Genomic DNA, 12,850 nt, shown 5'->3' with positions numbered 1-12,850 from the left:
GTGATAGGATCATCCTGCCTGTGTCATACTAGTCGTACAGCATTATCTCATCTTTTCTAGATTTGGTTTCAAATTCCAAGGCTTTATGTAGTGACTACATCACCAATATATGGTATGTCATTTAAAAACTTTAATTACTGATTTGTGAAGCTGTTCAAAACTATACAATAAATTGATAAAATTATTCTATATCTAACATTTGCATGTAACACCTTGAAGTAAAAAATTAAATGTTTTAGTCATTCAATAAAAGTGTATTGAACTTATCTACAGTGGAATACAGGTATTTCTACCTGTATACCTGTATTTCTTTCAAATAAATCACGTGCTGAATGACATGAGATACTGGAAGCTGTCAGCCACAGTCCCTCCACCCAACGAACAATACACTCATTGACTCCTGACCCTGTGTGATGACCACAGCAACTAACACCTCTCTCACAGCTACGTCATGTATAACATAGCTCTTCATTGCTGAATGAACACAAAAATGCGCCCTCAACCATCCAGCTGTGGCAAGGTTTAAGAATCAGCAAAGCCCTGTACAACAAAATTGAAAAAGCCTATATAGCTACGTGTTTCTAAATTGTTAAGGGCATGTGATGAGTATTGGCATTTTGCCAATGAAACGTACAACTGTACATGAATAACATATGTAATAAAAATGCTTTTCAATCAACCCCTTTGTCAGCGTTATAACTAGCAAAAGTTTGATAACCTGTCAGTATCTCGCTCAGCAGCACAACTAGAACAAAGTTGTGTTTTTAGCAAATAGAAATTTAGGATGTTTTTAAAGGTAGGGGAATCGATCCCACGGATTGAGTTGTTCTAGTCTGTAAGAAGATTATGAAGGTGTCATAGCCCTTTGCTTGCCATTGAAATTGTAATTTAGCAAGTATATTTCCTGGCAAGGCAATCTGACACCTGAACCATGTTTTTAAGGAGATAATAACTCAGTGTACCTGCATCTCATGAAGAAGATAACAAATCACGCAAAACCAGTGTTGAAACCAGTGTTGAAATAATGCAACTGATCAGCTCACTGTTTTAGTGGTCATGGCATTAGTAACATTGTAAATGTATCATTGCACTAGTCAAGTTAACAGTGTTCATCTAGGCTGCTGGATGGCACAATTTGCACTCTTTGGTGTGCTGCGCGCTGCCACTCTTACGCAGAAGGGGTGAATCATCGTGCACTGCACTGAGCTGGCTGGAATGGCATATCAAATATCATTGGTGTCACACTTCTATGCATTTGACCCAGTATCAGCACCTGTTGGTGTGGCAACAGGCATTGGGAAGTGACAATTTGTCTCATATATTCAGAAAGTTAATTAATTACATTAATGACACCAGTCTACTCCCACAGAAAAGCAATGGTTTTGCAAATGGACAGAGTGTATCTCAAGATATGTCAGGGTTGCTAAACTTCTGTAGCTTTCAATTTACAAAATGCTTTGAATGAAAATTAGGGTCTTGCAGAATTCACCTCTCCTATACTTAGAGTTTCTTATATGGAATATCAATAAAAGTCTTCTTTTTTTTTCTGATGTGTGGTTCAAAAATACCAACACTATTTCTTTATTTTGCCTTGTAATCCCAATATGATTGTGTCACATTATAACACAGTTAAAACACAAATTCCACAGAATGCTGTGAAAGGAAATTAGGCGATAGGATCATCCTGCCTGCGTCATACTAGTAGATCAGTATTTCACTTATTTCTGGATTGGTTTCAATTCAAAATCAGAGAAGGAAAGTTCAACACAGACAGCAACTTGTAGGGGAGCTGTGCACTGTTTATGTCTAGTATTTGCATGACAAACACAAAGTGACATCTTTTATGAGGACAGGTTACAGACGTTTATTGACCTGTTACAATATTTACTCACACCAAAGAGAAAGCTCTGTGTATTTTGTTGGGAAATTACCAAGAATATCAAACAACAGGTATCTATGTTTTGTTGGCAAATGTTCTAAAACACATAATATAACATACTGACCAGTCTGTAAAGTGTAAGTGTCGATATTTGATTGGCATTGTATATGTATTATTTCTCTAAATCCAGACTTGAATGTTTTTGTTGTACACACCGGTACTTGTGAAGAAACTGGTGACATAATTGAATTCATTAAGGAATCCAGATACATCTATCATTAATTAGCATAATCATTGATCAAAATGTACCAGTAACGTCATTGATTCCTTCATATCAGTTTTTAAATCATGCGAACCTTCACACTGACACATAATGATATCCATATCATACCGCCAAATTAAGATAAAATCACTTCTACCAAGTTGAACTTCACTGACCATCCCCCACATCTCCACCGTTGTAATAGTTTGGTTGTGTTCTTAATTAACATCTTACAAATAGCAATTGACAGAAAAAACAACTCTTCCAGAATTAACCTCTTCTGTACTAAGTTAGAGTTTCTTATTTAAGGTGTAGTTCTCGCCTAAAAATTAAAAGACTTATTGACACAGTAAACAGTAAACTTTCAACCATTCTGTTTTTAAAATCAAGAATAAAATCAGGGGTCAACGTGCAAAGTTTGTGAAACAAATAACCAACTGTTTACTCAGTGTTGAATCTAGAGCGCGCCATCGCGGGATTGACGCGTTTCAGCAAAAAATCCCGCTCTGAAATCTACCCAGTGCGTCACTTTGGGCGCACTCACAATGAGGGGGGTCTGTAAATAGGTCAACGTGTGTTTTTTTCATTGTTAAACGTAACCACTTTGCGTGATGATTTGCTATATTTTGCTAGAATGTTACCAATGATTTCATTTATAAATACTTTAGCAGCACACGTCCGTTTGAAATGACATTTGCGTTTGTTACATTGTCAATAAAACTTGTTTGTGAATGTACTGACTGACAGCCGTGACGAGAAAAAAAATTCACGTAGGGGAGTAATTTCAAACTAACTCTCACACAGAAAGGTTTTTGAAAAATGTAGCCAACACACCTATTCCATTCAAAAAGAAAAAACATGTTCTTGATCAAGCGGAAATCAAACCAAATTCCAAAATTTTCTGAAACATTTCATGTGTCCACATGGATCGAGATACTAGACGTAGCTTGGTTCATGTTGTTTGTCAAAGTCGTTATGCCACGGTCACGCATGCATGGCTTGCCAAGAAATTCGATCTAGCGAGAACAACAGTGAATATCTATTCAGATCTTATACCAGACGGGTCATATGCCATGTTCTTCAGTAAGAATGCATTTACTAATACTTGCACAGCTTGCATTGTCAGAGTCGGGACGTTGTGCTGTGTTTGTTTTGCCTCGATGCAGCACATGGTGTCGGCCATTTCCAAACTTGCTTAGGACAAAGCGTCATCACTCTAGACTCCCTAGGTTACCCTTTATGTCTATGGGAACTTACTGCTGCAGAGATCGAGACTACTTAGTCATTAAAAAAAGTCCTGCTCTATCAATGAGAGCTGTGAAATGACAAATGAACTTACTTTTCTCACTGTGGGGAAATTGTCAATTGTATTTTTGCATAATACTGAAAGAATTATCTCTTGAGACTAACAGAATGTGCTGCATCTTTTCTATGAATGTGAGTGAATTTGTGATACTTTATTCAAAACAATTATATTCTTGAATAGATGTACAAAGACTTCATAGACTTATTTTAAATAAATGCTAATTTAATATGCAGATTAATATGCAAATTTGCTGCCAAAAAATTGTCCCCCAAATTTTGAAAATGTCCCCCAAAATTTAAGGCAGTGGGCCCAAATGTCCCCCAATCCTAAGATCCTAGATTCAACACTGTTTACTTATTATACCTGAAATTAAAATTGGCTATCATCAATGTGTTATCTCCAAAGGGGAAAATCAAATTTCCAATTTTTACAAAACTGAGACGGTACAAACTTTAATTACTCCATAACCTTCAAAATGAGACGTAACAAGTCATAGGTCAAAAGAATATTGTAATTTTAGTGTGGGAGTCTGAGTCGGTGAATGAGGCAGTATATCATCACATCCTGCAATGAATAGAGTGGATCAGTCAAAGGGTCAACTCAAGTACCAGAGGTCAACCGTTCCCGTGGTTACTTGATCAACGGGCCAACACAAGCATCTGTTCAATAACTCATGTGATTTACTTGTTCAAAGAGGCACCACAAATGTAAACAACCCCCCTTCCATCACTAGTGTTCCCATGGTGACTTGAGTTCCAAGAAGTCACCATTCATACAAAAGCCTTCTTACAGGGTGTTTTTTCCCAACTGAAAGTAAATTCACCATTCAATAGAATTTAGCAAATCAATATGCATATGGATACATGAGCTGAGAAATGGATTGCAAATTATATGGTGTAGTTTGGATGAGCATTGTTTCAGCAAACAAGGTTCTGTGTACATTGGTGAAATAACTAGTTTTCATTACAATGAATGATTTCAAAATATTTCCAATGCCAACATCCCCTTCATACAATGTCATTTTGTTAATTCAAAACAATTTGTCTGTGTATGGTATTCCATCCATAATTTTATCATTTAACTTGTAAATATCCTAAAAAGTCTTGATTTTATCAAATCACAGCAGTTTCAGCGACAGCGACAACGTCGACCTTGGTCGACCTTAGTTCTCTGTTGCACAAATTTGAGATTCTATACAAATAATTTGCATGCTCATAAATTGTTTGTATTTGTAAACTTGTTTAACTGTGTAAAAAAAAATAATAAGCAAATTTTTTTCATGAATAAATGATTGTCACATTTATAATAAACAAACAAACACTAATTTCATGACAGAATTAACCCTTTGAGTGCTGTAATTTTACCTACCTAAATTTTAGTGCAACATTTAAACAAGTTTTATGAATCTTTCAGCAATTTTTTTTTATAATTTTGGACCGAACAGACATCTCATTTCATGGTCTAGACTTATCTGTCACATTTTTGTCTGAAAAAAATGACAGGCTTACATATTTGAATTTCATAGCGGCCAAAAAAATTGACTTTGGTACTCAAAGGGTTAAACTCCTGACAATTGGGATGAAACCTATCATACAAGGTTAAAGGCCTGTATCAGTGTCAGATTATCTTGCCAGGAAATTTATTTACTTGATTGCAATTTCAATGGAAAACAAAAGGCTATGACACCTCCATAATCCTCTTACAGACTAGAACAAACTTGATCCTGGGGATCAAGTCCCTGGCCTTTAACACAGCACTGTGACCTGATTCTGATTAAAGTTACTCATTGATGACTATGTCAATATCGATATAACAAGCCACAGTACAATGCTAATTGCTTATTCTTATATCCACCCAAAATCTTGGCTGTCTTTGAATGGATTAACACCATGGCAACGGATAATCACAGTATTCACGTTGAAATCAGTGAGCTGTTAGAATGCCAGGTATGTCTCACAAGATACAGAAATCCTAAAAGTCTTCCCTGCCAACATTCATTTTGTCAGCATTGTTTAGAACAATTGGTCAAGGTAGCTAAGCAGCCCTCTTGTCCTGTATGTCGCAAGAACTTCCGTCTACCATTGGGAGGCGTAGAAAAATTACCACCAAGCTTCTACATAAACAGTCTGTTACAACAGGCAGAAAATCAACAGAAGGAAAGTGAAGCCAAAAGGAGTTCAGAGTCGACTTCAGAAACTTCAAACGCTAGGATTTGTGATACTTGTGGACAAGGAAGTGCAATCAACAGGTGTGTTGACTGTGTTCAAAACCTCTGTGATAGCTGTACCAAGCTGCATGCCAACATAACCGCCACAAAAAATCATAAAATTCAGAGCCTAACAGAATATGAACCCACAGAATTGAAACAACAGCCAACAAATGTGGAAGAAGATTCCAAGGTGTCTTATGATTTACAGGGAAATGAGGCCAGCAATGTGAAAGCCGATGAAAATGTAAACTTACAATTGCCTGCTAAGGTACCAACCACTGAACTGTCCGATAAAATTTCTCCTGAAACTGACAACAGCAAGTTTAGAAATGATAATGAAGGTCGTGTGAGGTCAAGGGCTCAGAATGTCACCACAGCCCCCCTTGATAGGGATCTCAGTTGTCATGTTTCTGAAGGTCAAACAAGGTCAGGTTTACTTGCAGCAGGTCACACAGCAGAAGTTGAGACCAACAAAGGCAATGCTACAGGTCAACTCAGGTCAACTTATACACAACACTCACCAGGTGAAAATATCGGTTTACGCAGGACATCAGCTGATACTAGAAATCCCACACTCTTCTCAACTGTAGCCAGCAAATCAGAAATTAGAAGTGTTCTTGGTGAAACACATGCTGAACCAAACACACAAACTCAACAGTCATCGCAGCCGGTTCAGTCAGAATCTACAGCACAGCTGTCAAGATCTGATGCACAAACATCCACCAGTTTTCCAAAGAGAATTTCAGTCCCACCATCTGTAAAAGATGCAGGCGTGACTGCACACACTTCAACTGCACCGGTGGTGAAAGCAAAAATCAGTGATAAAATTAGGGCACTACAAGAATCACTGACTTCACAGAGCGGACAAACAACTCAGACAGAACGAGTCACTTTGAGTAGACATCAACCACAGTCCGCTGTTCAGCATCAACTACCTCACAGCACTGCAATACCATTATCCGAGAACAGACCACATCCAGGAGCAGTACCAAAGAGACGACCAGAAAGAAGAATAAGCCCTCAGGTCAGAAAGCTTTTGGAGAAGTTCAGCGGTGTTCACGCAAGCCATGACAAAATCAGACACAGTGTGGAATCAGGTCAGGACATGGGAAAGGCTGACTCGGATGAAAACTTGACAGTGTCATCACCTCAAGTCTTGCTGCCAGCCTCATCTTCAAGAAGTTCTCAAAACCAGAGAAGTGTCGTAGTCACAAGTGATGGCAGTGCCATGAAAGTAAATCAACAGGTGTCGTCAACCTTGTCGCCATCACTATCAATGACACTGGGAGCCAAAGCAGACTCAGCGGCATGTTCAAATACAAAGTATGACTTGGTGATGTCACCACTTCAACACCAAGTACCGGTACCACTACATCAAAACAGAGATGGCTTTATTGATGTATCAGTTCCCATGACAACTAATATCCCCTCAACTGATTACACAACAGCAGATCTCTCTGGGACAGCTGCAAAAAATGGTCCAAAAGGTTCACATTCATCCAGCACTCATCATGACAGAAATGATGATCAGATGAAACAACAACAATCTCCTGACCATCTTCCAAAACTGATATGTAAACATCAGACAGCAAGGGTTGGTGAAACTCTGTATGCTGTCATACAACCACAGGGACCAACAGCCTTCAATGCTTCAAGGAAGATCACATGTACAGCAGAACTTCAGAGACATCACGGCAATACAGAGACACTCTTCCACCATGAGGTGAGAGACCGCAGGGATAAGAGGCACCACACTCTGAAATTTGTTCCAAAGCACACTGGAACGCTTCGGCTGAATGCTAAACTTGGAGATCAGCATATCCAGGGGTCGCCTCACTGCATTGAAGTTTACAATCCATGGTGCGAGAAGAGAAGGTACCGGAAACATGGCACCGGAAGAGGGGAAATCAACTTTCCATTAGGAATGGCGGTGACAGACAACAATGACATCGTTATTGCAGATACTGTCAATTCCAGGTTGCAGATTCTACAAAGACGGCAGATGACGATGAAGGAACTCTTTGAATGCTACGCCTTTAAGGAGCCTTTCTCTCCGTGTGACGTTGCAGTGTCCAGAGAGAGAGGACTCTACTTTGTCACTGACAACGGTAACAATCAGGTTGTGATGTGTAATGCAAATCATGAGTTACTTGCATGGTTTGGTCAGGATGTCATCAAAACTCCATGTGGTATCGCCATCAACGAGTGCCTTGGTATCCTCTACGTTGCTGATTATGGCTCTCACTGTATCCACATGTTTAACACAAGTGACTTGAAATATCTCAAGTCATTTGGAGGTCCTGGCTCCGGGCAGATGGTGGATCCGGTCTACATTACAACAGATTCCGATCATAATGTATTAGTGTCTGATATTGGAAGCCACTGCATCAAAGTGTACAACTTCAATGGAGAGTTCCTCCACGACATCCGAGGGAAAGACACAACTGGCGCTGGAAAACCGATGGAACCGTGCGGCATTGCAACTGATAGTGACGACATTGTCTATGTATGTGATGGTCAGCAGATTTCAAAGTTGGACAACTGCGGCCGTTTCATTGGTTGTGTCACATCTGCAACTGAAAATATCAGCTTTGTAAATGTAGCCATCACTGATGAGAAGCCGTGTCAAGTTGTAGCTGTGTGCCACCATACTGACAATCACACATCAGAGATCAGGATCTATGAATGACCTTTGACCCCTAAGTCTTCATAAAACTGTCAGGTTGTGTGCCAAACACATTGCACAAAATCCAAGTAACACAAGATTTTAAAGAAGACCTGTGGTAGAAATAAGTCACAGCAACTAGATAGAGTATGACATCAAAATAAATTCAATTTTTGCAAGTGAGAACACAATTTAGAAACTGCATCATGGCAAGAAAACTTTTGAAAAGCTACTGATTTATCCATGACAAAAACTTTTTCTCTGATAATCTCAGATAACCTGCCAAATCTACTGCTTCTTTTTCCATAAAAAATATGATCTCTACACAGGACTCAAAGTGTCATCATCCCTTTTATCTGAATCTTTAAAACAGGCAGATTCTCCTAACATAAGATGCATGGACCATAAAATATCAAGTATTGGCCCACTATGACAAATAGTTGTCACTGAAAAAAATGTAGTACTGTCCTGTGTAGTGCACTGATAAAAATAATTTCAAGTATACACAAGTAATTTTACTGCATGATAACACTTTGGAATTAATGCAGAATTAAGACAAGAAACACTGACTGTGAGCTAATATTCCATTCAAACTTATTCCTTTGTCATGCTGGCAAAGTATATCAGGGAACGACATTTACTCAGAACATGAAGTTTCATAAGCTACTGCAATTGAAATTGAAATGTTGTCATAAGGCACGTCAGAGTTACTTTCAGTATAAAATGACATGATGTTCTGTAACATGATTACTTTTTTCCCAGGATGAACTTTCATAACATACAATGGCAGGGAAAGGTCTGTGATTCCATGCTGAACGTACCATGTACATCATTCATGTTTATTGTATACATACATGTACATGTACTATTTATAACTTACTGTATATAGTTCAAATTTATGCAAGAAATATCCTCCTTTGTTGTTCATTCAGAGATTAATTAATATTGACATGGTTGACAAAAGATTGGTACTCAGGTTAGTAAATTTTAACTGTATTCCTGCAGGTCTCGAGACTAATACTTCAGGATAGAAATTTTAAACTACCAGTGTGTACCAATGTGAGATGCAATAGCACAACGCAATAATTTCGTTTTGTATTTACCTATTTACCCATCAACCTACCACCATGGTTTCACTCAAACCCATTGTTATCAAGTGTGTGTGGACGTGTTTACAGGGAATTAGGGTGAACAGGTTAAATAATTACAGTTCTTCAGTGTTCAAATCTACCTGTCATGATCAGTGGGGCTGTCATGCCAATTTGACATACCACTCATTAAACCGTTAGACTCAAGAAACTTTACATACAAATTGTACATTGTGTGTGCATTTGTGAAGAACTGATTCAAAGTAATATCTGGAGATTCCTCAGTCTAAATATTATCACTTAAGACAGGGCCATAGTTGTCAATGAACTGTTTTTAATATCTTTTTTTATGATATTGACAGGTTTTTTTTATGTGAGATAAAGTGCATCTATGCAAATGAACAATAAAGAAATAGGAGCTATAAATTTACAATTTTGACATATTAAAATGTTACCAGTATGGTAAACCTTATTCCTGAATCACTTACATTAAATAAGCAGACTGATTATCACTGGTGATATTTTATCAAAATGTAAAACATGAAATGATTTTTATGAATATTAAAAGTTTGTAACTGTCACTGGTTTGATCAGATGTACCGTATCTCAGGATATCCATTGATGACTTTTAATGCACAAGCAATTAGCAGGTCAACATACTGAATACATCAAGGACAATCTCTGATCAAAATTTGATATATTTGTGATTACATCATCTTCCCTACACCATGATTGAATTAGTATGTGCCGAATGGCTGGTATTACATATCACTGAGTTGAGGTTATTTTTACATCACAACGCGGCCCTTGGAGACCCCCCCCCCCCCCCCCCCAGTCTAGTTTTGCAGTCAGTCTGCAATCAGCGAAGTTAATCACCAAACTGTTTACAATTTCGCAAAATGACTGGCTGTAAAAATTTGCTGGTAATTTTGCCATATGACTGGCCGCAGACATATTTGACTCTGTAAAAGAGTGCCTTCCCGTTGTTTGTATGGAGGTAGCAATTTTGACTACTTTGTCACAGTTTGTGTCAAATTAAGATGTTTCTGCCACAAATCTGACTCAACAATGTGTTTTTCTGACAAAGAATCTCACCAGAGAGTCTGTTCGCAAGAAAATGAGAAATTTAGTTGAAAGCTGGATAGGATTATTGCTGTACCATTGAGAGAACAAATGACCACCAACAGACATCTGTGTCCTCCGTCCCAGCCCTGTTACTATAACCTGATCTGAATCACGTAATTTACCTGTTTTTATTGATTTTCGTTGTGAACTTAGGATTTCTGAGTTTGATTGCAATAATCGATTGTTATTCTAGAAAACAATATTGACAGACATTGAACCTCATCAATTGCAAAAATATGCAGCGAACATAGAAATTAACATGCTGTTGCATGATAACATCAATGACCGTATACCCTCCACTCGGCTCTCTCTCAGGTCAGACCTTTTACATCATAGACCCTCGAGGGTCTATGGTTACATGTACATATTATTTCCTGTTCAGTTGCATATGTCTTTCCACTATGGAGTTGATGGACAAGTTGATGCTCTGAGGACAATAATATGTTATTTGTTGTTGTTGTGTGACACAGGGATACAAGTGTGTCGTAATGAGTCTGGGCACTGAACAATTGAATAACTGTAATTCAAAGGAGGACCCAAGAGTGCACCAACACCACCAGCAGTTCTCCACACACATTTTCCCCGGACATTTTGTGTGGTGATTTTGGTCTTCTCCCTACCACCTAAAATCGCCGGGAAAGTTTGGGCGACGAACTTCAGTAACCTAGAGGCAATAATTGTACTATTGTAGCCCGTTATCATTTTTATTTGCCGTGTTGGCTGTGTTCAGCAGTCCGACTGGGGCTGAACAGCCAACATGACAAATAAAGGCCTTTGGGTTACAATTATTGCAGCTAGCACTAGTAGCAGCAACCTGGCCGCAGTACAGTAGCTCGAGGTTCAGGTTTTTCTGGTTTTGCCGTCCGACCCGAATACCCAGGCAAACCTCAGCTTACTTTACTGCAGCTAGCAGCAGCCTACACTTTAATAGCTGCAGTACTGTAGCAGGAGGCACAGGTGCCTGGAGTCACGGGCACTTGATCCGTCACAGAGAGAGAAAAGCTGTTTACTGTGAATCAGTACCGATCGCGAAGCGACAGGTCAACCGTCAAGTGCCTGTGCCTGGGTCGCCAGTGGCAGTGCAGATCGTCCATGTAGCCGACACGAACACGAAGTGTCTATTACCGGCTACCGAAAACTATGAAAAATAGTAAAGAATGAGCTACAAAATCACTATCAGTTTTAAGTTGAAGGTAGAATAAGTCTGTGCCTTTGTATAAAATACTATAAAAATAGTAAAGTGAGCAACCAGCTGAAAGTTAGTCGAGGAGACCTTAACCGCATATTATTTGCATCTCATTGTCGGTACATGGACTGTGTGCCGCAGTGGGGGGTACACTGTTGCAAGAGGTGCAGCGCCGGCGGTTTGACCCGCGCGATAAGTTTGACTTTCCATTCTAGCAATCAAAGCTGTACACTTTCATTCCAATGTGATACTCAAATGATATATCGATTCAATATTGTATGTACAACTTACATTCAGTTCCATGTACTTCGCTCTCTGTTTTAAAAAGTTCTTCTCTGCCGCCATCAAAAGTAAAAATAAAGCCCTCTAGCTTACCAAAAATAAGTTTGTAATTTTAATCAATTCATTGTTCTATTCTTCGGGTCACAAAATTTCGACATCGTGAATGAAACGCGACCGTTATCTCGTTTGAACGATATCAATAACCGTATAGCTTGTATGGCTGACTAAATGTTTCATATTTACCATTACTACTTCGCAGTCGGAACGGTGTGTGAGTACGCCATACTAACCTTGAACAGCACCCGGGAGCTCGGAGCCTTTCCACATCCGGCTAAGCCAAACCATTGAGGTAGCTGGAGAAAACCTAGTCACAACCATCTAGGTCTGTAGATCGAGCCACCACTGGTACTTGGTGAGCGGTCGAAGGAAACTCTGTCAGATCAGCTTGTAAGAATACTGGTAACATGACTGTTTGTTATATCTGCCGCATTCCATACATAAATTTCGCGGGGGGGGGGGGGGGGGGGGGAGATGTTACACTTACACTTCCGACTGAGGTCGTCCGGAGAATTATATGCATTAGCATGAGCAGGGCTTCAGGAAGGGTAGTCAGTCTGAAGTTATGCATTATTTCACAAAACAAGGTTTTACGTGTTCGATTGCATTTGTCCGTTCTTTTGTGTTTTTATTTTGTTTTGTTTTCGTTTTTTGTTTTGTTTTTCAGAGGACTCGGTAGACTCTCCACAGTCGCTGTGCCTTGTTTTGTGCGCACCCACGATGGGCCTGCATTCGAAGGCAACGCTGTGCAGCTGTGACGTGAGCACGCGCTGCCAGACACAGCGACTGTC

The 12,850-nt window shown here is 39.2% G+C and overlaps 1 protein-coding gene across 1 annotated transcript; it reads left to right on the top strand.

Annotated features, from left to right (window-relative positions):
* Nucleotides 1-5,336: 5,336 nt before the first annotated feature.
* On the top strand, nt 5,337-8,345 carry LOC139127536 (RING finger protein nhl-1-like). Its single transcript, XM_070693443.1, has one exon. The coding sequence runs from the start codon at nt 5,337-5,339 to the stop codon at nt 8,343-8,345; it is 3,009 nt and encodes a 1,002-aa protein (XP_070549544.1).
* The last annotated feature ends 4,505 nt before the right edge of the window (nt 8,346-12,850 follow it).

This window comes from Ptychodera flava, unplaced genomic scaffold (genome assembly GCF_041260155.1).
Source record: "Ptychodera flava strain L36383 unplaced genomic scaffold, AS_Pfla_20210202 Scaffold_33__1_contigs__length_2856901_pilon, whole genome shotgun sequence".
NCBI classification, from domain to species: Eukaryota; Metazoa; Hemichordata; class Enteropneusta; family Ptychoderidae; genus Ptychodera; species Ptychodera flava.
Note: the sequence above shows the minus strand (reverse complement) of the source record. Positions and strands in the feature narration are given on the sequence as shown.